General features: G+C 39.4%; 1 protein-coding gene across 1 annotated transcript; it reads right to left on the bottom strand.

The window, feature by feature from the left end:
* Nucleotides 1-398: 398 nt before the first annotated feature.
* Nucleotides 399-26,828, bottom strand: Styx (serine/threonine/tyrosine interacting protein). The gene is made up of 11 exons (XM_090345096.1): nucleotides 26,448-26,828; nucleotides 20,867-20,899; nucleotides 17,659-17,712; nucleotides 16,773-16,870; nucleotides 11,951-12,011; nucleotides 10,548-10,584; nucleotides 8,555-8,594; nucleotides 8,429-8,479; nucleotides 6,285-6,357; nucleotides 4,715-4,808; nucleotides 399-2,846 (listed from the first exon to the last, which is right to left on the bottom strand). Exons 1-11 carry the CDS (start codon nucleotides 26,673-26,675, stop codon nucleotides 2,773-2,775), a joined length of 843 nt encoding a protein of 280 aa, XP_090201222.1. The 5' UTR covers nucleotides 26,676-26,828; the 3' UTR covers nucleotides 399-2,772.
* Between the last annotated feature and the right edge of the window lie 968 nt (nucleotides 26,829-27,796).

Genomic DNA, 27,796 nt, shown 5'->3' with positions numbered 1-27,796 from the left:
CTGATATATACACCTCAACTTTACAATTCAAGATTTCCATTAAATACTTCTAAATCACTGTAATTATCATGGTAAATAAGACAATTATGAACCACATATATATTTTTTCTTTTTACAAAGGACATGCATAACATTTTCTGATAATTCTTCTAAACTTAGATTAAGCATAAAATGCCTCCAAAATGAATATTTTCTAAAAGTTATGTGGTTAAGAGTTGGTAGTAAAATATATTACACTTTTTAAAAAATATTTCCACCATACAGTAGATACATATAAATGTAAGTATTGTTTTAAAACATCAAGAAATTAACACAAACTGATTATGTGAAATTAGAGGATAAGAATACTGACATTCCAGCTTGAATTATGGTTAATATTTTTCATACTTTCGAAAGCACTTTCCCTATGTTTTGATGTAATTTCACTCTAAATTCTGTGCCCAGATTATACTGTTAAAATTGAGTGATTATTTATATATTATTCAGATCCTCTAGAATATAAATCATGATTGGTTAAAGCTTCTCAGTTGAGTATCACAAAACATAACTGAGAAAAATCACAGAAATAGAACCAAATACAATAAAAATAAGAGCTACCAAAAGATCTAGTTGACCAAACAAACAAACAAACAAACAAGCTTTAAGTGTTCTTGGATGAAAGAATAATAAACCTTATGTTTTCCATGTTAGTATTGTGCTGAATGTGAGGATGGTAGTCCCTTTTTGAGACTGGCAGTCCCTGGTGTTTCAGAGAGCCTGTCTTCCTTTACAGGTACTTTAAGAACAAAAAGTAGCATTTAGAAAGAATAGAAAATTACCAGTTAAAAATTAACAGCCGCGAAATCTGCCATTCTGGTCAGATTATTAGACCGGTATATTTATGAAACTAATTTTTCAAAACCTCGAATGCCTCATTTTTAAGAGAAATTTACAATGTTTATTTTAAGCAGAGCTTCTGCTCAATGATGCATCACAGATTATGGTTTGATTCCAAGAGAGATCTCAGCTGACCTGTCCAATGTGATATATACATAGGAAAGCCAAGGTAACCTGGTTCTTTATCAAGCAGAAGTTCTGAACACCAAATGCAACCTGACTCCGTTAGACTACACCAAGTGACACAATCAATACTGGACCTCAGAGGGATCAATAGTATGCTGTTTTCAGGGTAGTTAAGAAGAATACAAAAGGGCCAACAAGAATTAAGTCTTAACAGATTAATTCTAATTAATTTTCACTCTATGCTGGATAAAAGAGATTCATCTGTATTTTTACATCAAAGGAGGAACACAAAGCAAGTAACTTACGTGTAGGAAGTTACTTTGCATAGTGCCTCTGGGTACTAGGGGAATGCATGGATATCATTCCTTCAATAAAGCACCTCAAGAGAGAGGACTGAGAAAAAGTGAGATAGATACAAAGGAGTTTCGTTTGTGCTACCCTAATATCATCAACTACAAAAAGTTAAAAACTTTCTCCTCCTAAAATAGCAAAAATCTTTTTCTTAGAATAACTTTTGTACAATATAAATAAAAATAAAGAACTAAAGACCTATAGTGACTTTGCTAATGCGAATTACTGGAGAAATTTAGGTTAACTCACTGTAAAGAACTCATTAAATTCTTTTTTGAAAATACACAAGACTTACAAGTCACTTTCCCCATTAAATGTATCCTCAAAGAAAACCTTGCCAGTCTGAGCCGAAACAACCTCACAGAAGCATTAAGACAACATAAAATAAATGTCCCATATTCCAAAGAATTTAGTAGTGCTTCTTCAAGCCTTAAACATTCAGTTTAATTGATGGTTTAAAAAATTACAGAAAAATATTAATGTTTTACTGTTATACATACTAATTAGAGGTCACATGAGCATTTGACTTTTTTAAACGATGAAAGGCACTTTTTTTGGGGGGGGTTCATTTAGAAAAAAATAGTGCTACATTAGTTTAATATATTCTACTTAGAACCATTTTAGAAAGTTAAAAAGGGCCAGGCAACAGAATAAATGCAACATTTGACTTTAAGAAAAAAAGCTAAAAGGGAAGTCGTTTGAAAAATCTAACACTATCATTGTTTCTGAGCATCTGGTACGATAAAGAAAAACATCTTGTTTTGATCAATTAAACCTTTCTGCTATAAACAAATTAGGAAGGTTATTAGAAAGGAAGCATTAATTAGATTAATAAAGTAAGATAGTTGGCTGTCATGATTTATAGGGGATCAAAAAATTTTAAGTAAAATGCTAATTAGATTATTGAGTTATACTGAAAAATGTGGCAGATTCCTGCAGTTTAATGTTTCTGTTAGAGGTGTCATCATAAAATTGAACTGTAAAATGAATTTTTAAATGTAATATATAGAACACAAAATGAATTTTTAGCAAACATTAAGAAATTGTTATAAATTACCCAAATTCAAAGCAAATCCCCCTAACTTGCATTTTGTTTGAAGTAATAACTTTATATCATACAAATAAATTTCAAGTATGAAAAGTGCATTATTGCAATAATACCTCTTTGCAAGTCCAAAATTCTTGTTTATAATAAAACTGTAAAGTGTTTTAAAAAAAAAAGGAAACCCATCAGTGCTATCTATTGCAGAAGTCCAACACATCTTAAAATGTTGCTCAACAAGTTGTAGAGAAACATGTCTGGAAGCAACATATAATTTGATAAGAAACTACTTATGTTTTTCCCATTTTTACATTATTTTTTTCTGGTATTTTCTCCTTTCCCAACAGAAATTACCCTCTTTTAAAACATTCCTTAAGTCAGCTGTTTTGTGCAGTTGCCACTTGCATGTTTCCAAAATCATCATCTTCTTCATGTGTTCTCTTCAAACTGCCTAGAGTAATTGAGTGATATAATATAAAATGAGAACTTATATAAACACATAGATTATCACAGACACTAAAACTTTGTCAAAATGGATACTGTTTACATACTATTGATAACTTTCATGGCTGAATTTATATAAAGCAAACCTTTCATGACAATATACTTATTTCCTTCAGGGAATTAAGTATAGTCTTAGGTATTATCATGAACAGTAATTTAAAACACAGGGTCAGGGGCCAGAAATTTGGCCTAGTGGTAGAGAGCTTGCCTACCATGCACAAAGACCCAGGTTTGATTCCTCAGTACCACATACATAGAAAAAAGCTGGAAGTGGTGCTGTGGCTCAAGTGGTAGAGCTCTAGCCTTGAGAAAGTCCAAGGGCAGTGCTCAGGCCCTGAACCCAAGTACCCTAGGACTGGCACACACACACACACACACACACAAAGTAAGTCTGGAAGCTACTCAGAGGCTGAGATCTAAGGATTGTGGTTTGAAGCCAGCCTGGACAGGAAAGTCCATAAGACTCTAATTTCCAATTAGCCACCAGAAAACTGAAGTGGCACTGTAGCTCAACTAGTAGAGTGCTAGCCTTGAACTGAAGAGCTCAGGGACAGCAGCCAGACCCAGAGTTCAAGCCCTACGATCAGAGGGGAAAAGAAGTCTGGAGAGCAGGGTTCAGTTGGTCATGCCTTTGGTCCTGGCTATGTGGAAGGTGATCAGAAAAAGTATGTCCTTAAGAACTTGCTTGAGTTATATTAGGAAATGAGGGATTCAGGTGCTTCTAACATAGTAGAGAAGAGATCAATACTGTTGGCAGAGAAAAACTGAGGTTACCCAGACTCGTTTTAGTAGGTACAACAGTTGTATTAAGAGATTTAAAACAAAATGAAATAGATATCTCATCTTCAAACGAACATATTCTACAGTGTTATTTACACAGAAGCTCACTTGAATATTTATTGTAAAGTTAAAACTTTTAAAAATTATCTTATTTTAATTCAATAGCTACAACAAAACATCCCGAACAAGTTGTTTAATGTAATTTAAGAAATGGGTGCTTCTTCATATTTGAAGGAAATGCAAAGTAATTTGTGTATTGATGTTTATAGGTTTCTTATTTTTTAAATTACCTTTAAACAGTTGTACAAAGACGGTGTTATTTTACATAGGAGTTTACATATAGAATGTATTTTGATTAGCATTATCCCATCAATATTCTTACCCTTTTATGACCCATCACTTCCCTTACTTTTCTTAATTTTGTGGTTTATAGTGAATTATTGTTTACATTCTCCCATATTCACGCTTTATTTGTTTAGCTCTCTCTTTGGTCCCACCCCTACCTTCTTGCATGTAACCATTTACTGGCACTTCTTTTGGTGGGCTTTGACCTAGTCTTTCTTAAAAAATTCTATTTGAGTTTTCCATAGTCTATTATATTTCAGTAAATTTATTTGTAACTACTTACATCCCACCCAGCAAGTTTACTTCTAGTTTTGTAGGTACAATCTAGCTGCCACAAATAAGGGAAACTTTTATATTTCTGGGTCTGGCTTACTTTACTTAAATACTTTTTCTCAAATTTCCGTTTTCTTACAAATGCTACAGCATGATGCTTTCTAATAGGTGAAATTATCCCATTTTCTTGATGCATTCATCCATTTAGGGACATCTGGGCTGATTCTACATTATGACAAAAGTGAAAAGTGCAATAATGAACATGGTTGGGTTGGTGGCTTTTTTGTAACCTTCTTGGTATTCTATTGGATAAAGATCATAATATCATAAAACAAAAGAAAAGAAATGGGTGCTTCTTTTCCACTTAAAAATTTTTTTTTCTCTCTCTCTCTTACCCCTAAAATAAAAAACCCTTACCTGTGTTACCAGAGTGAACAGACAAGGACCTTTCTATCTGGAGTGGTGACATCATTTGTATTGTTAATTTTGCTAAGTAGATGGCTTCATATTCCTAGAAAAAGACTTTAATTAACTTACACATTTATATTCTTGGATACCCAAAACAGTGATTAATAGGCACATTAGTGGCTTAGTTTGTAATAAACTGCCTTCACATTGTACGAGAAATACAGGTTTAAAATTCTTATCTCATAATCACCAGCTACTGATAACTATAAATCAAGTTCACACAAAGAGGAGTATTGTACATTTGGCTGCCAGTCAGCATGTGTCTGCCACCACTGTGGCATTAGCTATAAAAGTCTCTAATTCCATCTGTGAAGAACAACAAAAACCCTAGCACTTCGGAGAATGAACTCTTGAGTATTGTGGTTTGAAGCTAACCCAAGCTTAGACTTAGGACTTACCTAAGTCCATGAGACTTTTATCTCCATCTAACTACCAAAAATACGTGGGTGAGGCTGTTGCTCTAGTGGTAGAGTGCTATACTTGAATGAGAAAACTAAGGGATATTGCCTGGCCCCCCGAGTTCACGCCCCATATAGACACACATATGGACATGGACAGATATAAAAACTAAACTAGCAATGTCAATAATGGCTGTAAGAATAAATAAAGCTCATTATAATTAAAAATACTAAGTCTTATGAATATATCTAAGTACATATTTGGTTTTCTAATTTCTCAAAAACAGAAACTGTTGCCTTAGAATAGTAAATTGTATACTTACATAGTAGCATATAAAAATTTAAAGATAAACTTAAATTATCAAATTAATGCTTTTAAATATTAAGTTCTTACGTAGTAAATTAAATTTTTTTCTTTGGCCAATTCTAGGGTAGAATCCAGGCATTGTCCTCGAGCTTTCTCAAGGTACTCTACCACTTCAGCCACAGCACCAGTTCTGGCTTCTCTTTGCATGTGGTGCTAAGGAACTGAACCCAGATCTTCATGGATGGTAGGCAAGCACTCTACTACTAGGCCACACTCCAGGCCCAACACAAGATTTTATTTATTTATTTATTTATTTATTTTGCGGGGGGGGGGGGGAGGGGGTGTCTGTCATGGGACTTAATCTCAGGGCCTGAGCACTGTCTGAGCTCTTTAGCTCAAGGCCAGAACTCTTCCACTTTTTTTTTTTTTTGCCAGTCCTGGGCTTGAGCTCAGGGCCTGAGCACTGTCCTTAGACTTTCTCAAGGCTAGAGCTCTACCACTTGAGCCTCAGCACCACTTCTGGCTTTTTTCTATGTATGTGGTACCGAGGAATCGAACCTGGTGCATGCTAGGCAAGCACTCAACCACTAGGCCAAACTTCAGCCCCAAGTCCAGTGACAGTGTCATTTCGATTTTCTGGTAGTTAACTGGAGATAAGACTCTGATGTACTTGCTTTCCTGGAATGGCTTTCAACTTCATCCTAAGACCTCAGCCTACTGAGGAGGTAGGATTATAGGTATGAGTCACTTGTGCCCGGTCTCCCTTACAATTTTGATTGACTTAAAGAGTAAACGGAAAAAAAAGCTAAATTACCTGAAGTTGATGGACAAATCCAGCATTAGGATTAATACAAAATCTCCTTTCTTGGACATAAGCAAAAGCATCTCTGGAAAAAAAATATAATGAAATTATTTTTATTCCAAATTACTTCAAATTTTCATGAATTAACCAAGTTTTCTAGAATCTATCTGAAGTGCACACCTAAAAATTTACATAAAATAGGAAAATAACTATCGAACTTAAGCCTATATAAAGGGACAGACAAATATTATAATCATTCTGTATGTTCTAATCCCAACTGTGTGTTCAAAGGAAATTTGGCCAACTTTCTAAACTTTAATATTTTTCTCTTATTTTGCGGAACTACAGTGAAGATGGAAGATAATGAATGTAAAGTCACTTTGTGCATGTAGTATACAGTCACACAGCATATGCCCAACGTACTACCATTTAGTTAGAGAAAGAGTATTCTGCACAAGAGAAAATGTTACTATCACTGACAAAATTCTGAATAGAGCATATTAGAGAATATATCAATATATACAGCAAAGTATTTCAGTGCATATAAATTCCCTTTAATTGAAATATATTTCAATTCCTTTAATAACCAATATTTAAAGCTACTTTTTCTTTTTCTATTTGCTAATGATGACAAGATGCCTAATTTTTCCCTGTGGGTTTTTTTTTTTGTTGTTGTTTGTTTTTGGTCTGGTATGGGTGCTGCCCCTGAGCATTTCAGCTCAAGACTAGAGTTTTACCACTAGAGCTACAGCCACAACACCACTTCCAGTTTTCGGGTGGTTAATTGGAGATAGAATCTCATGGACTTTCCTGCCCCAGCTGGCTTTGAAGCATGATCCTCAGATCTCAGTCTCCTGAGTAGCTAGGATTACAGGCTTAAGCTGCTGGCATCTGGCTCAGGATTCTTAATTTTCACAATAAGAGAAAGGCAATACTATATCCTAAGATTATTTCTTGGATATATAAGTCTTCTGTCTTTTCTAAAAATACCAAGCTTAGAGACAATGATTTTTGACAAGAGTAGTTTGAATTGCAAACAGAAGCAATGGATGATTCCTAGATAATTTTCCACTCGTCTATTAATAGGAAAATACAATAAAAATATAATAAATTAGCCTTTCTTTAACACACTGTCTCATTATGTTCCCATGCTGGCCTGCAACTTAAGATTCCTCAGCCTCCTGACTGCTGGGATTACAGATACATGTACTACTACCATATTCAGCATAAATTAGACATTTTTGTTTTTAAAGTGGCAAAGCGGGGCCGGGAGTTTGGCCTAGTGGTAGAGTGCTTGCCTAGCATGCACGAAGACCCGGGTTGGAGTCCTCGGTACCACATATGTAGCAAAAAGCCAGAAGTGATGCTGTGGTTCAAGTGGTAGAGCCCTAGCCTTGAGAAAATCCAGGGACAGTGCTCAGGCCCTGAGCCCAAGCCCAGGACTGGCAAATAAATAAATAAATAAATATGTAAAGTGGCAAAGCAAGGCATTTCATAGGGGGATAAACAGAGTACACTGTTAAGAAAACAGCAAGCTCAAGCTAGATGGCTCAAGAGCAAGGTGAGTAGAGAAGAGAAACACATTTTTTGCTTCTCATTCAGGAAATGAGAGATAAAGACTTGATAAATTAGACTTAAAACAAGGGAAATATTATTTGTTTTTTTTATTTTTTTCCTAGTCCTGGGGACTGAACTGCCCCTGGGCTGCCAGTTTTTCTCAAGGGTACCACTTTTCCACTTGAGCCACAGAGCTACTTCTGGCCTTTCCTGTTTATGTGGTACTGAGGAATAGAAACCAGGGTGGCTTCATGCCCTGTAGAGTTGAGAACTCTATCACTAAGCCACATTCCTAGCCCTGTTCAGTAGTTTCTAAACTGAGACTAAGCAATTCCATTAGTGGCAAGTAAGTAGTTTTCTACTTACTTTCTATGTTACCTTGACTTCTTAAAATACCAACACTTAGCAGTACTTTCAGAAACACTAAAAAATATTAGCCTAAAAAAAATCTATACAATAGGAAGATAAATTAGGGTAAGAGATTAACCCTGGGAGATAGGAATTATCTAATCAAATATGTCTATTATGAGTAAACTGTAAACTCCCATTTCCACAGGTTCATTTTAATGTTAATCAAAATTGTGGTTAGACTTTCTTACCTGTACTTCATTCCAAATGTTTCCATAATGTATGCAATAACAAAGGCAGCACTGAAGACAAGACAAAAAATTTAGAAAATGCATTCATCCATTTGAGGTAAACAAAAGTTATCTTTAACTCCTTACCTTCTGGAGATCCCTGCATTTCCATGAACAAGAACTTTACCTGGAAAAAATAAAGTTATTCTCAGAGACAAACACAGGAGTTAGGAACTAAAACATACTGAAATCACTTATCAACCACAGACAACTTTTCCTTACACATGTCGCATCATATACATGCCGTTTAATAATTTCCAAATGTTAAACTACACAAAGAACTGTAGATTTTTAAAATTTAAAGCTTTCAGAGAATTTTAAAATAGTCCTAGGGAGCAATGAAAAAAAACTCTTATCAGAATGAGCTGAGAGCCGGTAGTTCATGCCTATAATCCTAGCTACAGTGAAGGCAGAGATCTGAGGATCATGATTCAAGGCCAGCCTGGGCGCAAAAGAACCTGAGACTCTTATCTCCAGTTAACCACCAGAAAACCGGAAATGGCACTGTGGCTCAAGTGGTAGAGCAATAGCCTTGAGCTGAAGAGCTCAAGGACAGTACCCAGGCCCAGAGTTCAAGCCCCAGGACTGACAAAAAAAAAAAGTATATCACAAAAGTACAATACTCAAATGCCTCTTCATATGTCTATAAAATAATACACATACTGAAACAAACTCCAAAGGAAACAAAGGACTTTTAGATGTCCAATGCGCTACCTATTGGGCCATGGAGCCACCTAACAAAAGACTTTTGTTTCTTCTTTGTCGCTGTTACTCATTCTGTATTCCTTACCTTATATATAGTACGTTCATGTATACATATGTGGGAGGGCATAGAATCCAACAAAAATTGCAAAAAAAAAAAAAAGTGGGGGCCGGGAGTTTGGCCTAGTGGTTAAAGTGCTTGCCTAGCATGCATGAAGACCCGGGTTCGATTCCTTGGCACCACATACATAGAAAAAAAAAGCCGGAAGTGGTGCTGAGGCTCAAGTGGTAGAGCTCTAGCCTTGAGAAAGTCCAAGGACAGTGCTCAGGCCCTGAGCTCAAGCCCAGGACTGGCAAAAAAAAAAAAAAAGTGCAGCAGTAGAGTGCAGGACTGGACACTGATGAAACTGAACTAAGCAATTTAAGGGTGGAGATGGGAGGGAGGGAACAGAAGAGACACTGTGTGAAAAGACATGTACTTAAGACCTGAAGTATGTAAATGTAAAATTCTTCTGTATATCCTCTCTATAACAATACTTTTTTTTTTTGGCCAGTCCTGGGGCTTGAATTCAGGGCCTGGGCACTGCCCTTGGACACTTTTTGCTCAAGGCTAGTACTCTGCCACTTGAGCCATAGCACTATTTCCAACTTTTTCTGTGTATGTGGGTAGGGAGGAATCAAATTCAGGGCTTTTTGCACATTTGGCGAGCACTCTATCACTATGCTATGCTCCTGCCCCTAACAATATTTTTTTAACTTTAAGGAAATAAGTTAAAGCCTAGTGTAGTGGCTCACACTTACAATCCTAATTACTTAGGAGATTGACATCACATTGTAAGCTAGTTCAAGCAGAAAAGCCCAGACTATTTTGTGTGTGTGTGTGTGTGTGCGCGCGTGTGCCAGTCCTGGGCTTGTGTTCAGGCCTAAGCACTGTCCTTGGGTTTTCTCAAGTCTAGAACCCTACCACTTGAGCCACGGCACCACTTCCAGCCTTTTCTATGTATGTGGTACCAAGGAATTGAACCCGGATCTTTGTTCATACTAGGCAAGCACACTACCGGTAGGCCAAACTTCAGCCCCAAGTCCAGACTCTTATCTCCAATTTCCCAGTAAAAAGTAAGAAATGGTGGCTCACACCTGTAATCCTAGTTACTCAGGAGGCTGAGATCTGAGGATTGCGATTCAAAGCCAGTCCTCTGGGCAGGAAAGTCTCTGAGATCCTTACCTCCAATTAACCACCAGAAAACTGGAAGTGGTAATGTGGTTCAAAATGGTAGAGTACTAGCCTTGAGCAGAAGAGCTCAGGGGCAACACCTAGGCCCCAGTTCAAGCCTCATGATTGACAAAATTTTTAAATAGAAAAAACAAAATAACTCACCTCCATTTTGTAAGCTCCCATCAATAAATTCTTTAGTCTGAAGGTCAAAGACAATGTGTTAAAACAGTATATAGATTAACAGAAATCATAGTGAAATGAAATTCAATTTATGAAAACAATTTACTGCTAGTTTTATTTGCCTTGATTCAGGAAGACTATAGTCGATTAGAGCACATGCCTACAATCCCAGGTGCTGACCTGGGAGGATGAGGGCAGGAGGATCAAGAATTCAACATTTGCTAGGACTACACAAGGAGAACTTGTCTCAAAAAAAAAAACAAAAACAAATTTAAAAATCCACCAAAATTCCAAGCACAAATGCTCACATTTATAGGAACTAAAATTTCAATGTTTCTTCAAGCAATCCATTCCCTTTAAAAAATAACACATTTACTGCCAAAATGAAGTAAAACTAGACCTTCCCTATGATCCCGCCATACCACTTCTGGGCATCTATCCTGAACAACATGACCCAGGATATTATAAAGATACCTGCTCAACTATGTTCATCTCTGCACTATTCACAATAGCCAGGCGATGGAAACAACCCAGGTGCCCTACTGCAGATGAATGGATACAGAAAATGTGGTATATATACACAATGGAATTCTACATAGCCAACAAACAAGATAAAATAATGGCATTCGCAGGGAAGTGGATGAATCTAGAGCGAATCATGCTGTGTGAGACAAGTCAAGACCTAAGGAACAAAAGGCGCATGGTATCCTTAATATGCGGTTATTAAATCCAAAGTGTACAAGAGAGAGGGCTCAATAACTGCATACCCAAAGCAATGGACATGGTAATGGAAACACAAACATAACTATATAGACAAAAAAACCTATGACTCTATAATCATAATGTTTTATTTCATAAACTGATGTTTCTATGTCGTACAAACCGTTAGCCTAATTTTGATTAAGTTCTAAAGACTAAGTCCCAGAGAATGTAATTAGAGATTTCCTCCTTGAACAATTGTTTGTTAAACTTGTCATTTAAAATATGATGTAAACATAAGCCATATAATTAATCATTGTTGTTCTTAAGGCACTATGTTATCTCTCATCACTTCTACTGTCCCTTGGTTATCTCATATTGTTACACTATCTCACTTTGTTACCTGATATATCGGATATATTTGTATTTGGTTATCTGAAATTGGATAGGGAACGGGGGAAAACAAGATGAGGGGTGGGGGAGGGGGGAAGGGAAATGGGGACCACGACATGTGAAAGGGTATCAATGTGAGGGAATTAAGGCACCATTTATCTGGCAAATATCATGTAACCCTTCTATTAATTACAATAAAAAATACATTAATAAAGTAAAACTGGTATTCTAGAACCACAATTAAGAGATTCAAATTATTAATAAATTTTAAATATTAAAATATCAATACTTACCATAGGGAAAAAGCGTATTATATTTTCAACTGGATTATCTGCAATATCCAAGACTAAATATCTGAAAATAAAATAATGTATAATAAGCACACCGTTATGTATAAAAAAATAAACTGTGACTCTTTCTTCGTAACCATATTGCTTGAAGGCACAATAAGTAAATCTTTAAATAGCACATAAGTATTTGATATTTTGGTATTAAAAAAGTAGCTGGACGAGGTGGCTCATGCCTGTAATCCTAGCTACTCAAGAGGCTGAGATCTGAGGATCAAGGTTCAGAGCCAGCCCAGGCACATCTCCAATTAACCTCTATAGAAAATGGGAAGTGGGGCTTGGTTCAAGGGTAGGGTACTCAGGGACAATACCCAGGCAGAGTTCAAGCCCCATCACCGCCCCCTCCCCCCACACATACACAAAGTTAAAAATGGTTACCATAAGCAATAAAGAAAACTGTCCATGAGATCCTAGGAAACAAGGACAAAAATGTGCCTGTAATTCTTAGTCTTCTTTTTTCTATTAACTTCACATGTTCAGATGACTGTTCTCTTAAGTGATCCTGTGACCCCTTTCCATAGATCTACAGGAAACCCTAACATACACACACAAAACCTAGATCTCCCTATTGAACCACCAACACCAATATCACAGCCAGTCTGTATACATTACTGCAAGCCTAAAAACCAAACAGTAAAGACAAATACATTTTTCACAATTAAAAAAAAAATTCAGGGGCTGCACGTGGTGGCTCATGCCTGTCATCTCCGCTACTCGGGGGGCTGAGATCTAAAGATCAAAACCAAGCCAAGCCAAGCCAACCTGGACCCCTGAGATTCTTATCTCCAATTAACTAGAAAACTGGAAGTAGGGTAGGATGGTAGCCTTGAATTGAAGACCTCAGGGACAGCACCCAGGCCCAGAGTTCAAGCCCCATGATCCTCCAAAAAAAATTAAATAAATAAAAATTTTAAAAAATTCTGAACCCGGTACCAGTGGCTCACACCTGTAATCCTAGCTACTCACGAGGCTGAGATCTGAGGATAAAGGTTCAAAGCCCACCGAGGCATGAAAGTTCATGAGACTCTGATTTCCAATTAACCACCAGAAAAGCAGCTGATGCAGGAATACTGCTCAAACCAGAAGTTTGTCCAGTCCCCCAAAATATAGATATGTCTCATTCCTTTTTAAGGTCACAGTGTATAGTTTTGTTTATGAAACAAAACAGAGTATGAATAATAACAGATGCATTTATGAAGATAAAGGATATCTCTGTATTAGTAGTAGCTGCTTCCCATGACAAGTGGATGGCTTATATGCCCACTTTGGTTTTTTTTTTTTATTGTAATGTATAGAGGGGTTACAGTTATATTTGCTAGATAGTAGGTGCATTACTTCTCACTATATGCCCACTTTGTATAATGGGTAATATACTCTAGTTCTAAATAATTAGGGACTTTAAATAAAGAATATTAGGACTATTAGAAGTTCAATTTCATTACCAGAAGGTAAATGAGAAAGTCAAAACTACACATGCAGTACATCACTTTTACTCTGCGAGCACAAGGAAAACTAAAAAACTCTGTCATCCTGTCCTGCAAAGACAGAGGACTAGAAGAGGGCCATAGGAATAATAAACTGATACAACACACTGGAGAGCTATCAAAACTTAAGGCAAAGCTGGACACAAGTGGTGGCTCCTATAATCCTAACTACTCAAAAGGTTGAGATCTGGAGGAGCTGTCTGAAGCCAGCCTATGCAGAAAAGTCCAAGAGACTTCATATCCAATTAACCAGCAAAAGCCAGGCTTGTGGCATAGCTCTTGGCAGAGTGCCAACCATGACCAGCACAAAGATTTGAATTCAATTCTGGCAGGAAACAACAAAAAACCTCTTAAGGCCACGTAAAGTGGCTCGAGCCTATAATCTTAGCTACCTGGAAGGCAGACATAAAAAATAACACAGTTCCGGTTCCGGCAAAAAGTTACTAGATCGTGTCTCAATCAATAAAAGTGACATGATGGTGAGTGCCTGTTATTCCAGGCACCTAGGACTGCAGTCTAGGTTAAAGGGAAAAATGTGAAATTTTGCCTGAAAAATTAGGTACAAACAAAATGTGTTTAGCTTTCCCTTAGCTTTTGATAGCTCTTCAGTGTGTTGTATCAGTTTTACCATTCCTACTAGAAGCCCTCCCTAGTTAAGTTTCTACTGAGTATTCTGTGTGTAGGTGTATGCCAATTCAGGGGCTTGAATTCATGACATAGATTCCATCTCTAAGCTTTTTGCTCAACGCTAGTGCTCTATCACTTAAACAATGGTTCTACTTCTGGCTTTCTGGCACTTCACTGGAGATGTGTCTCATGGACATTCCTGCCTAGTGGGCTTCTAACCTCAATCCTTAGACCTTAGCCTCTTGAGCAGCTAGAATTTCAGGCATGAGCCACTGGTGTCTGGCACCTAAGTATTGCTGCTTTTCTATCTCATGCTGTTGAAAGTGTCTGTCTGATCTAGGAAGATTTTGTTGTTTTTGTTGTTAAATCTTGAGGGTCTTTCAAGTATAAGATCAAGGAATATATCATTTGAAAACAAGAATAATTTAATTTGCCTTCATTCTTTCTTTGTGAATCCCTTTTATTTCTTTTGCATTACTGATAGGAATTCTAGTATAACTAAGTAAGAGAGGGAAGATTGGGGGATACTTTTGTTTCATTCTTGACTTTACAGAAAATGGTTTCAATTTTTATCTATTTCCTTAAAAATGTTGGATATACCCCCCACCTCTTTCACTAGACTATATTACATAGGCATAAAGAAAAATGAATTCATATCATCTGCTGGAAAATGATTATAAATGGAAAGCATCATACAGAGAAACAAAGTACAAAAATCAAAGTGTTTTTCACTAATATGCTGAAGCTAGGTCTAAAAAGACATGCATACTCAAGGATATGCATATTCATATATACACACATATATACATACTTATACACATACATATATGAGCATATGTAACACACTACATATCACACAATATGTTAACACTGAAAGGTATGTAGTAATTATAACTTTCTGCTATTTGGCAGTATTTGGTTCTTTCCTATTCTTCATTTGCTTAGTCCTCTAGTGATATTCACTTTTTCCTATATTTCCACGGTATGTAGAATTCCTTTGACATTTTTCTGCACTGCTCCTTTAGTAGTCACCAATCACTGTAGGTTTTGTTTACCATGGAAGTTTTTTATTTTCTTCACCATTTATAAATGATAGCTTTGCTGGACAAAGTAAACTAGCTTGTCAATTTTTTTGGGGGGGGAGGAGAATTTGAAATAAATCAGTCAATGCCTTCTTTGCTTGAGAAATCAGATGCTATATTTATGATCTTGTCTTTGTAGCTTTCCAGATTATTGTTTTCATATGCGCTATACTTAGTGTTAGCATTCATAGACTATGTAGAGATTATAGTCTGCTCACACATCCCCTCAGAGCCATGGACTGACCAAGTTGCAGCATTGGTGTGGTGGGCCTTGCTTGGTTCAGTTTAGGCTCTGGCTCAGGGGCAGCTGCTGGGTAAAACAAGAAAAGTTCTGTGAAGCAAGACTAATCCTAAGGCACTAGGCTAGATGGCTAGGGTTAAGTAAGGCAATTCCAGGATTATACCACAGCACTGGGGGTATACCTGGGCCCAAATAGAAACCACTCTTCTCTGGGTTTGCTCTCCTCAGAGAATTAAGTAACAGCTCTGGCTGTTCAGAGTTTTCCTCTTTTCTACTCAGGTTTGCAGTTTAATGCTTTATTTGGAACATAAAGGGCATGAAATTGTTACTTGCATATACATACACAATGCAGGATAAGGTGAACTAGCAAGCTCGTTCACTTGCTTCTGCACCCTCTCCTTGGGTAGGGACTTAAATGCCAGCTTGCTGGCCTCTGTACCTTTCCTTTGTCTTGGGGAAGATACTCATAAACTGAGTAGCCAGGTGGCTCACTCCCTTCCTTCTTAGTATATACTCTTTTATGCCTCTAGAAATGTCTATCATTTGTGGCTCAGTAGCAAGTGCTTGCCTACCAAGTACCACAACATCCTGGGTTAGATCCTCACTACAAAAGAAATAAAGAAAAAAATCTGCACCATGATCATTATTTAAATAATTTAAAATAAATTTTGCCAGGCAGGTAGCTTATACCTATAATCCTAGCTACTCAAGAGGCTGAGGTCTGAGGATCAAGGTTCAGAGCCAGCCCAGGCACAAAAGGACCTGAGTCTCCTATCTCCAATTAACCTCTAGAAAACGGAAAGTGGGGCTTGGCTCAAGGGTAGGGCAGTAGCCTTGAGCTAAAGAGCTCAAGGACAACACCCAGGTGAGTTTAAGCCCCATGACCCTCAAAAAAATAATAATAAAATAAATAAATACATAAAGTAGATTTTATTTTAGATAATGTTTTGTACTATTACTTGTCTTTACAAAATAGGTATGTACAGGGAAAATGCTAATTGTTTAAAATAAGCTTAAAATATAAATGTATTATAATGCCAGGAATGTTCCTCAAGAATAGAATACTAACATGCCTGAGAACTTGGGTGTGATCCCTTGTACCTCAAAACAAAGGAAAAAAAAAAAAAACCAAACAATATAAAACTGGACTTTCTCAAGGCTAGCGATCTACCACTTGAGCCTCAGCACCACTTCCGGCTTTTTTTTCTATGTAAGTGGTAGCGAGGAATCGAACCCGGGTCTTCATGCATGCTAGGCAAGCACTTTAACCACTAGGCCAAACTCCCAGCCCCCTTTCTATCCTTATTTTTATAAACCATACCAAATATTCTTACCTAAATAACTGTTGAAAGTTTGGTTTAATAAAGTTTGCTTCAATATTTTGTCGTATGCAAATTATATGGGTTATTCCATGTTTCTGTAGAATAGGTAACTGTAAAAGAACAAAACAAAACAGGGGAAGGATAGGGAAGAGAAGCAGTTTGAATCACAAAACATCTTACTTTACACATAGATGCCTGCAGTACATAGGACAAACCTGAACCTTAAGTATGAGGATTAAAACTAATTTCATGGTAGACTTCCTGAAGTGATCAGCAAGAGAGTCTGACAATTTTGCGATTAACACATTAAGTGCACTCTAAAGGCTAACACAGATATTTTAAAACCTGCGATTCTAGAGCTTGATGAGACCTCAAGAGAATTTACCTGGAAAGTAGCCACTACAGTGGCTAAAAGCCCGGGTTGCCAGGTGCCAGTGGCTAACACCTGTAATCCCAGATTTTCAGGCAGCGAAGATCTGAGGATCACAGTTTGAAGTCAGCCCCGGCAGGCAGGAAAATCCATGAGCTCTTACCCCTAATTACCTAACCAGTAAGCCAAAGTGGAGCTATGGCTCAAGACAGTAGAGTGCTAGTTTTGAGCAAAAAGTTCAAGGACAGCGCTCAGGCCCTGAGTTCAAGCCCCCAGGCCAGCACCAATATGTAATTACATATATAAAACTGGAAGATACAGGTGCTTTGTAGTGACAACTAGTCTGAATGCAACCAATTAGTGTGAGTGCAACCTAGAGTAAATCTCTACTAAAAAAACTTACTGGAAAAAAATTCATTAAAAAATTGTCTCAGAGTAAAGGTAATCCCACTGTATATGACTTCTAAAACAACACTAAAGCAAATTAGAAGAAAAAAAACTCTAGAGAACCTAAACTATATTTCCTACCTTGCTCTTCATAGCAGAAGAATATGGGCCTAAGAACAGTCCAGGTAAAATTTCCTAGGGTAGAAAAAAAATAAGACCAAATATGTAGTATATACTAACACATGAGGTTTTTTCATAACTGTTAAAATAATTTGCACAAGTTTGTTATTTAAGGAATATTTTTCTAGCAACAATGAACAATGATTGAAAAGAGAAATGTAAATATGCCTTGCATTATTCAAATAAGATATTCCAAATTTAAACATAGTTCTGGAAAGTCAGATATATGAATTTCTAGCCTTTTATGTTATAAGCGTCTTGACAGTATTAGTACTTTCTTTTTGCCTTTTAGATTAATAAGATCTAACTTCTTTGTGTTTTACAGTCTAGAAACAAAACAATCATTAAAAAAAATCTTCCTTTTAAAATTACACAGAACTTAATTCAAGCAAATCAGAAGCAGTACTAAATCTAGATGAAATTCTAAATGTTTGTAATCCTAACATTGAGGGGGCTGAGGCAGTGCAAAAATGAGCCTGCATCATCATGATACTGTAAAACAACAGCCCTACCAAAACCAGACACAATACGATTAGAAGTATTATCTATAGCAAGTAGAAAAATTATAATGATAAATTATGTTTATTGGATCAATTTGACACTAGCTTCTTAGAGAGCAGAAATTACCTTTTAGACACCTTTGCATTTCCCATAGCAACAAACTTTCCCTTATATGGACTTAAATTTAAAGTGAATTTTTTTTTTTTTTTACAAATACACAAGTTAACCAAAGTCCTAGAAATCTTGCCTATTTGGGAGACAGGGATAGGGAGGATCATGGTTCAAAAGCATTTTCATAGAATGTTTCTTGGCTGGGTAATCCTAGCTACTCAAGAGGCTGAGATCTGAGGGTAGTGGTTCAAAGCCAGCCCAGGCACTAAAGACAGTGAGACTCTTATCTCCAATTAACCACTAGAAAACAGCAAGTAGGGCTATGGCTCAAGGGCAGGGCGGTAGCCTTGAGCTGAAGTGCTCAGGGACAGCACCCAAGCCCAAGCCCAGAGTCCAAGCCCCACAATATAAATAAATAAATAAATAAATAAATCCTTCTTGACTAATAACTGGATATGGTGGTGTCACAAATCTGTCATCTTAGCTTCATGTAAAGTGTAAATAGGCAGATCAGGTCCAGGTGCATGCCCCCGCAGGACCCTATCCCAAAAATAACTTGTGCATAAAAGGGCTAGAGTGGTATAGCACCAAGTGAGTAAGCATGAAGCCCCAAGTTCAAATCTCATTACCACAAAGAACGAAGTGCAAAAGAAAAGGAATAAGCCGGGTGCTGGTGACTCTGAGAAAGTTAGTTCAGAGCTGTCCTGGACAAAAAAGCCCATAAGACTCTCTAATCACCAACTGACCAGCAAAAAGTCAGAAGTGGAGGTGTGGCTCAAGTGTTAGAAGGGAAAGGGAGACAGAAAAGAAATAGGAATTCCATTTTTTAGAAAAGGAAAATGTGACTCATTATGAAGTATCCCAATGTATACCATTCATCCTGGCTCGAACCCACCACAATGAAGTCACCAGCATTCAATCAATCAGGCTAGGAATCTTTTATTAACTGCACAACCTCTGTCCCCCACCTTTGAGATGGTGGAGAATAGCCCAGAGCTTCAGCAGGGCTGAGCTTATAATGGCAAAAAACACATGCAGGTGGTGTGTACCTGTAAGGAAGCAGGCAGGTAGGTTTATAGAACCTGCAAAGTTAGCAGTTACAATTCATACATACCTGACTATTCTTCCTTTGTTCAATTCTTGGTTCTGGTGTAGGGGAGACTTATAGAACTATTCATCTTCTTGAACTTGTGACCCATTTACCTTGAATCTCTCTAATCTAGTCTCCTTTGCAAAGATCAAGCCTTCCTTGGCCACGCCCCTTTTTGGTTTTCCCCACTTGGTTGGAATGGCCCATTTCTGGGCTCCCATCGTAACTTCCCTGTGGCCCATCTTTCACATTCAAACAGGGCCTTGGGGAGGAGGGGTTCCCTACAATATTAAACTACATGTATTATTTCTAATCAAACAAATGAGAATAAAATTAACTGACACATGAAAATTTACATATTTATAAAGTGTCTAGCACGTAATATTTTCATTATATAATGTTCAAATTATATAAACATATCTATAATTCTTTTTTTTTAACCAGTTCTGAGGCTTGAACTCAGGACCTGGGCATTGCTCTTGGACACTTGTTTTTGCTCAAGGCTAACACTATGCCACTTGAACTACAGTGCCACTTCCAACTTTTGCTGTGTATGTGGTTCCAGGGAATCAAACCCATGGCTTTGTGTAGTCTAGGTGAGCACTCTATCACTAGGCCACGCTCCCGGCTCTGCATATGTGTAATTCTTGGTAGGCTTTTTCGTTTGGGTGCCAAGTTTGAAGTTAGGGCCTAGACTCAGCTTACTTACTTGGTTGGCATGCTGTACAAGATATGACACCTGCACCACACTTCCCTGGTGCTGTTTTTTGCTTATTAATTTCGAGATGGAGTCTCATGGACTTTTCTGCCAACACTAGCCTAAAACCTCATTCTTCTAGATCTTAGCTTCCTGAGTGGCCATTATCATTATTACTTTTTTTTTTTTGCCAGTCCTGGGGCTTGAACTCAAGACCTGGGCACCAACCCTGTGCTTCTCTAGACGCCAGCCACAGCACCACTTCCTGCATTTTTTGCTTATGCAGTCATGAGGACTATGCAAGGGCTTCACCCCTAAGCTACATTCCCAGCCCTGGGGTAACTATTATTTTAGCCGTGGGCCAAGAACATCTAGTTTAATTACTATTTCTGCGCCGCCCCCCTCCCAGGTTGTGGGGCTTGGACTTGGCCTGGACACTGTCCCTGAACTCTTCAGCTCAAGGCTACCACCCTACCCTTGAGCCACTGCACCACTTCCAGTTTTCTAGTGGTTATTTGGAGATAGTCTCACAGTCTTTAGTGCCCAGGCTGGCTTTGAACCATGACCCTCAGATCTCAGCCTCCTGAGCAGCTAGGATTACAGGTGTGAGCCAATACACCTGGCAAATTACTATCTTTTTAAAATCTAAGATAAATCTAAATAATTAAACCAGTTAACTCATAAAATAATGATGAACCAGCAGATTTCAAATGCTCTGTAAAATTAACTTACATTATTTACAAAATAGGTTGGCATAAAGTTTGTCATACCTGCATCTCTCTCCTCATAGGGTATGTCCACTCCTTAAAAAAGAAAAATGAGAATAAAAGACTATAAAGATACAAAAACTTGTGGCACAGGAATTAATTTAGCACAAAATAAATGCAAATAAATGTTGGTTATCATAAAAAAAAAAAAAAGAACCCACCTCCAAACATCATAGTTAGACAACTGGCTGTCTAACATGACATAGGTATCTTGGTCCTTTTTTTTTTTTTTTTTTTTTTTGCCAGTCCTGGGGCTTGAACTCAGGGCCTAAGCGCTATCCTTGGGCTTTCTCAAGGATAGAGGTCTACCACTTGAGCCACAGCATCACTTCTGGTTTTTGCTATGTATGTGGTATCAAATAATAGAACCCAAGTCTTCATGCATGCTAGGCAAGTACTCTACCATTAGGCCAAACTCCTGGCCCATCTTGGGTCCATTTTACAAGGTATTTATTGAGAAGAACACAGAGGTGTGCAGAATGAAGTTACAATAACCTTGAATTCACAGCAACAATCATGTCATGTGATATACTCAAGTGAAAAACAATTAAGGAGCAGATAGGATTAGCAAAGATTTATGTCTTTCCCTGACTTCCCAGAAAGTTCCTAGGACAGGAATCTGAGGCCCTTCAAGGTAGGACTGATGGACCACATTAGGAGACTCTCAGCATTTCCCAGAGTTTAGGGAAGTTTGGATTTTGATTAACTCACATTTAGGGCAGAATCTTGGATCTCTGTAATGCTAAGAATACTGATCTTTTCAGGGACACTCCCAGCTTTCGAAGTTAGAGAGTAGGGCATTACAATTCTCTTTATTAAACCTCATGGCTCAGCATTTACAAGTTCCCACAGTGGGCTTTTGTTAATATGTTTAGGTTTAAAGAAGATCATGAGAGTAAACTCCCATGACTGAATCTTGAAGGAGAGATCAAAAGATAGACACACAACCACAAACAGTCTCTATTTCTTGCCTCTTGTCACAGAATGCCCTGCCTTTACCAGCAAGAAGCACTTCAGTAGATACAGACCTCTGACCTTGCACTCAGAAAATCTTACCTTTTTTTAATTTAAAGCAAAGTATCCTAGCTGTGCCATTTTATGTTACTGGCAACAAAGTATGGATCTTGATTACAGTGCTGGCCTATCAAATAAACCTTGAAACTTGAGCTTCTGCATATGCTAATAGCATTACCATACTACATCAAGATTTTTTTGCCAGTCCTGGGCTTTGAACTCAGGGCCTGAGTACTGTCTTTGGACTTTCTCAAGGCTAGAGCTCTATCACTTGAGCCACAGCACCACTTCTGGCTTTTTTTTCTATGTATGTGGTGCCAAGGAATGGAACCCGGGTCTTCGTGCATATTAGGCAAGCACTCTACCACTAGACTAAACTCCCAGCCCTACATCAAGAAGATTTTAAGCATTATTCCTGCTTATAATTCTTGCTCTACAGACATCCATATGTCTAAGTATGTCTCTAATAACTACATCTTATCTATATCATACCACTTTTTCCCCCTACAGTGCTGAAGATTGGACCCGGGACTTCATGCATGCTAGGCAAGCATTCTATCATTCTATATCCCCAGTTCAGCTGGTGATACTTAAGTCAGCGTCTAGCTATGTAGCCTAGGCTTGATCCTCCTGCCCGAGACCCCAGAGGGATGGGATTAAACCAGTGTGGCTTCCCATTACATTCTTATTCTGTTCATGTATCTCCTAAAATGCATACATTTAAAGACTGTACTATTTATGTAGTAAACCCTATTTCAAGTTACTACTACTGTTTATGAGTAGAATAAATTTCCTGAACTTGGCTGATTACCCAAACAACCCAACCATATTTATCAAACCAAAGCAAGCCAGATATGCCCAGTTATGACATATTATGACTCTGCTGGAAATTAATTCACAAATGAAAATATAGGGTATAACCCTTCAGATAAAATAAAAGCTTAGAGCTGGATGTAACTGGTTCCCACCTATAATCCTCCCTACTCAGAAGACTGAGATCTGAGAATCTCGTTTGAATGCAGTCCAGACAGGAAAGTCTATGTGACTCCCCAGTTAACCACCAGAAGTCAGAAGTTAAGGTAAGGCTCTAGTGATAAAGTGAAGGTATGGCTCAAGTGATAAGAGTGCTAGACTTGAGCAAAAAAATTCAGTCACAGCTCCCAGGCCTTGAGTTCTAACTCCAAGGTTGACACCACCCCCTCAAAAAAACAAAAAAAATCCTCATGATCTCACAGATCAGGTAAAATTAAAGCATTTGACTTTTAGAAATGCCAAGATAAAAATACAAATTTTAGATAGGTGGGAATTTTTAAAATTTTTTTGTGCTATCACTAGCTTCTTTTTTTAATCCCATGCGTGTACTCGCGTGTGTATGTAGATCACCAGAATATCAAGCTATTTCACAAAACAGAAAAATGGTATAAATAGGTAGAAGTTTCCAAAGCAAGACCATTTCCTTTAGTCTCCACATCTAGCTGAACTTGCACTTAATCCAAATGAGAAAAAATGATTTCCACTCACATAGAAATCACATAGGTCTGCAGGGGTGACTAGGTCTGCAGTAGAAGATCTACGTCAGCGACTGACACTCTGGACCCAGTCTGACCAAGTCATTTAGAATCAGTGTTGCTGAGTCCTAAGCATGTGTATTATTAAAAAGCTTGTTGGGCAATTCTAGTGTACAATATTTAAAAAGCAATGCTATAAATCAAATAGCTAAAAGAGAGGGGGCAATTCCTATCCTAGGTGTGAAGACTCACTAGTCATCTTGTTGTAAATTTACTGTCTAAGAACAGCCCTGGGGCTTGAACTTGTAGCCTGGACATTGTCCTTGGGCTTTCTAATAAGGCTAGAGCTCTACCACTTGAGCCACAGCACCACTCCCAGCTTTTTCTGTGTGACATTGAGGAATCAAACCTAGGACTTAGTGCATGCTAGGCAAGCACTCTACCATGAGGCCACGCTTCTAAGCCAAACTGTCTCGATAAGACAAAATTTCAATCTGCAGAAAACACAAGCCAGAAGTATGGGAAGCAAAGCACAGAGCAGGCAGGCTGTTCCCAAAGTAGTTTTTCTTTTCCTCTTTTTACTTGCTCAGCTTCTACGTAACCCACGTTGGTAGAAAAGACAGCTTTTCTCACAATCCCTGCTATTTGGGAGGCTAATATTGGGAAGAGGACACCTTGAGACCCTTTCTCAAACTGCTGGATACCACTGTGGTGTACACATATTATCCCAGGCCACATGGGAGGCCCAGAAAGAAGAACTGCAGTTCCAGACCAGGTAGGGCAGAAAAGTCTGAGACTGAGAACATTAACCTACAAGTAAAACTAAGTTGTTGCCAGGCACGGTGGCTCGTGCCTATAATTCTAGCTACTCAGGAGGCTGAGTGAGATCTGAGGATTGTGGTTCAAAGCCAGCCTGAGCACTAAAAAAGTGCTGAGACTCATCTCTAATCACCAGAAAACCAGAAGTGGCACTGTGGCTCAAGAGGGTAGGGCAGTAGCCTTGAGTTGAAGAGCTCAAGGGACAACGCCCAGGCCCAGAGTTCAAGTCCTACAACCAAAACCAAAAACAAAACAAAACTAATTTGTTTCACCCAGGCACAAGTGGCTCAAGCCTGTAATCCTAGCTACTCAGAAAGCTACTAAGATCTGAGTATTGTGGCTCCAAGCCAGCCAGGGTAAGAAAGCCCATGAGACTCTTAACTCTTTAGAGTTCCAAAAAAACTAGAAGTGGACTTGTGACTCAAGTGGTAGAGTGCTAGTAGCATCAGGACCAGAACAAAACAAAGCAAAACAAAAAGTTAATTTGTTTATACTTAGCCAACTTGGGCTATACTGTAAGACTCTTGTCTCAAAAAACCAAGAGCTGGGATAGAGCTCTTGCCTAGCATAGGCAAGGCCCTGCACTCAATTTTCAAGAACCAGACCAAAATTAAATCTAAAAATTGGCATCCCAAGCTATTTTTATTACCACAAATTAAAATCTACTCAACTGGAGAGCAGGATGCAGTGGATCACGCCTGTAATCCTAGCTACTCAGGAGGCTGAGATCTGAGGATCAAGGTTCAAAGCCAGCCTAGGTACTCAAGATAAAGAACCTGAGACTCTTATCTCTAATTATCCACTAGAAAATGGAAAGTGGGGCTGTGGCTCCAGGGGTAGGGAGGGAGCCTTGAGCTGAAGAGCCCAGGGACAGAGCCCAGGCCCAGAGTTCAAGCCCCAGGTTCCACAAAAAAAAAAAAAAAGAAAGAAAGAAAGAAAGAAAGAAAGAAAGAAAGAAAGAAAGAAAGAAGAAAGGAAAGGAAAAGGAAATTCAACTGGGAACCATGCTGAGTTCTAAGGATCTTGGTTTGAAACCAGCCTAGCCAGGAAAATTGGCAAGATTATTATCTCCAATTAACCACCAAGAAATTCAGAAGGTGACCTGTGGCTCAAGTGGTACAGCGCTAACCTTGAGCAAAAAAGCAGCTCAGGAACAGCATGCAAACCTTAATTAGTACTGGCACACACACACACGAAATTACAATGAATCACACATCAGGATTTTCAAGGGTCTCCATGTCCACTGTTAGCTTGACATAAATAACATTCTATTATCTCAAAAGTTGATAGCAGTACCAAAATTACTGAAAGATGTAAAAGCATACTCTTTATTCACACTATTATGTATGCTAATGAAAAAATATAAATTCATTCTTATGATTGTACACAAAATATATGCAGGTTTCAAGCATCACTAACAAGCAAGGAAGTCCTTTCAAAAAAAGAAAAATAGGAACCCCAAATGAAGATATTCAGTAAGATCATTACTTGGGATAAACTGAACACTCTCCCAAAAGAGGGGCTTTATTTTCTCTATGACCTTTAAGATACTTTAGAACTCTGGATTTAAGCCTCTTTCTTGCTCTTGAGTATCCTAGCCCCTCTAGCGAATTTCAACTTCATATTGCTTCCAACACCACAGAGTATTTTCCACAGAAAATTCCTAATACAAAACGTTAGCCAACAAAACAGAACAAAACTACTCCGAATGAGAGAATCAGCAGACAAAGGGGTAATGCATTTTTGCTCTCAACACTGAGCTGTCTTCCAAAAGACAAAGATTTCTAAGTTTTGAGGATTCGAACTGGTTACCTTTGTGACATTTTGTTCCGTTCGTCCTAGCCTTTTTGCCTGTAAACAACAAACTTTGGGGAAGTAGTCGAGGACTCACTTCCCGAGTGCGGGTCCAGGTCTATTCCCCCACGTGGGTCCGTGCGTCCCGCAAGTGACTCCGTGACACGGAAGAGAATCCTGCACCGCAGGAGCCTCCGCGCGGCTGGCGCAGGAGACGATGACCCTTAGGCCGGGGCCAAGGGGCCGGGCCGCTTCCCCCGTCCCACCGCCAGCGAGCGCGTGGGGAGCGGCGCCGGCTCCGGGGCTCCGGAGGCTCCGCCCACGAGTCCCGGGACGCAGCCGGGACTCCCGCCGGGACTCTCGCCGCGACGGTTGGGCCCGGGGTCGCCCCACGGCCGGAGACAGCAGAAACGGAAGGCCTGTGCGGGGAGGCCGCCGGACACACTCACCTCGGCGTCCTCCTTGCACTGCGGGAGGGAAGGGAACGCCAGCTTCACGTCCTCCATGGTCCGGCCCCGCGGGCCGGGGCGCGGTGAGGAGCAATCCCGCCGGCCCGACCCTCGGGCGGGCGGCGGTGGAGAGAGGGAGGAGGGCTGCTGGAGGGGCAGAGGGAGGGGCCGGAGGAGGGCCGACGGGCGGGCGGCGCGCTCACAACCGACACAGGCAGATGAGAGCATCCAGGCCACTCCGGTGGCGGCGGCGGCGACAACGAGGAAGACGAAGGCTGGGCGGCTCGTACTCGGCCGCCATGCTGCGACCGTCTCCCTCCTGGCAGTCTCCGCGACCCTCTAGCAGCCCGAGATCCCGCACCGGCACGAGCCCCACAACCGTCTCCCCACCCCTTCCTCTCGGCCCCCCGAAGCCAACGCCTCCCAGCCAATCACGGCCCACGCTCGCGTTCGTCCCGCCTCCACCGCCGCCAGGTGTCAGCGCGCCGAGCCCGCCCCTCTTCTAGAGCGCAGACGCGGAGGGCGGGGCCTGGACCCCAGCGCGCCGAACGGAGGGGGTGGGGCTGCGGCGGGAGAGTGGGAGGAGGAGAGCCGGAGACGCCCAGGGATGGACGGATGGAGGGCTGTCAGACCCGCCCGGCCCCTTCAGGCAGGAGCCTTCACAAAACCGACCAGAAACGAGCTTCCAAAAGGAACACTTCGGTTTCTCTCCGTGAATTCTGCGAAGTTAAAACCCCAACCGTATGTTATGCTGCACCCATAAACACCTATCACCTTTAGTAACTGAAAGGCGAGCCTGGTAAGAGTACATCTGTTTAATGACCCAGAGATTTCAACCCAAAACCAAAGATCCCAAAGAAACCGGCATCTCCCACTCTAAATTATACACAATATTGTAAAGTTTCTTCGAGTTCATATGAACGTAACAAGTACAGGGTTTGGGACTCTTTTGAAAGGGAGGTTCTGTTAATATATTGTTAATAAAAAATTAGGCCTAAGGTCTCCCACAGTCTAGAAAGATATATAATTATTTTGTTTTTAAGTACATGATACTCATGTTAACAAATGGAAGAATTCACACTTTAAGATCTACGTATCAAGCTGATTTAAAAAAAAAAAAAAAACCCACCAGCTGGGCCAGGAGTGTGGCCTAGTGGTAGAGTGCTCGCCTAGCATGCACGAAGCCTTGGTACCACATACACAGAAAAGCTGTGTAAAGCTGGAAGTGGTGCTGTGGCTCAAGTGGTAGAGTGCTAGCCTTGAGAAAGCTCAAGGACAGTGTCCAGTCGTAGAGTTCAAACCTCAGGACTGGCACCAAAACAAAAAACCCTACCAGCTGGGTACCAGTA

This window comes from Megascapheus bottae, chromosome 14, assembly GCF_031878675.1.
Source record: "Megascapheus bottae isolate mThoBot1 chromosome 14, mThoBot2.hap1, whole genome shotgun sequence".
NCBI classification, from domain to species: Eukaryota; Metazoa; Chordata; class Mammalia; order Rodentia; family Geomyidae; genus Megascapheus; species Megascapheus bottae.
Note: the sequence above shows the minus strand (reverse complement) of the source record. Positions and strands in the feature narration are given on the sequence as shown.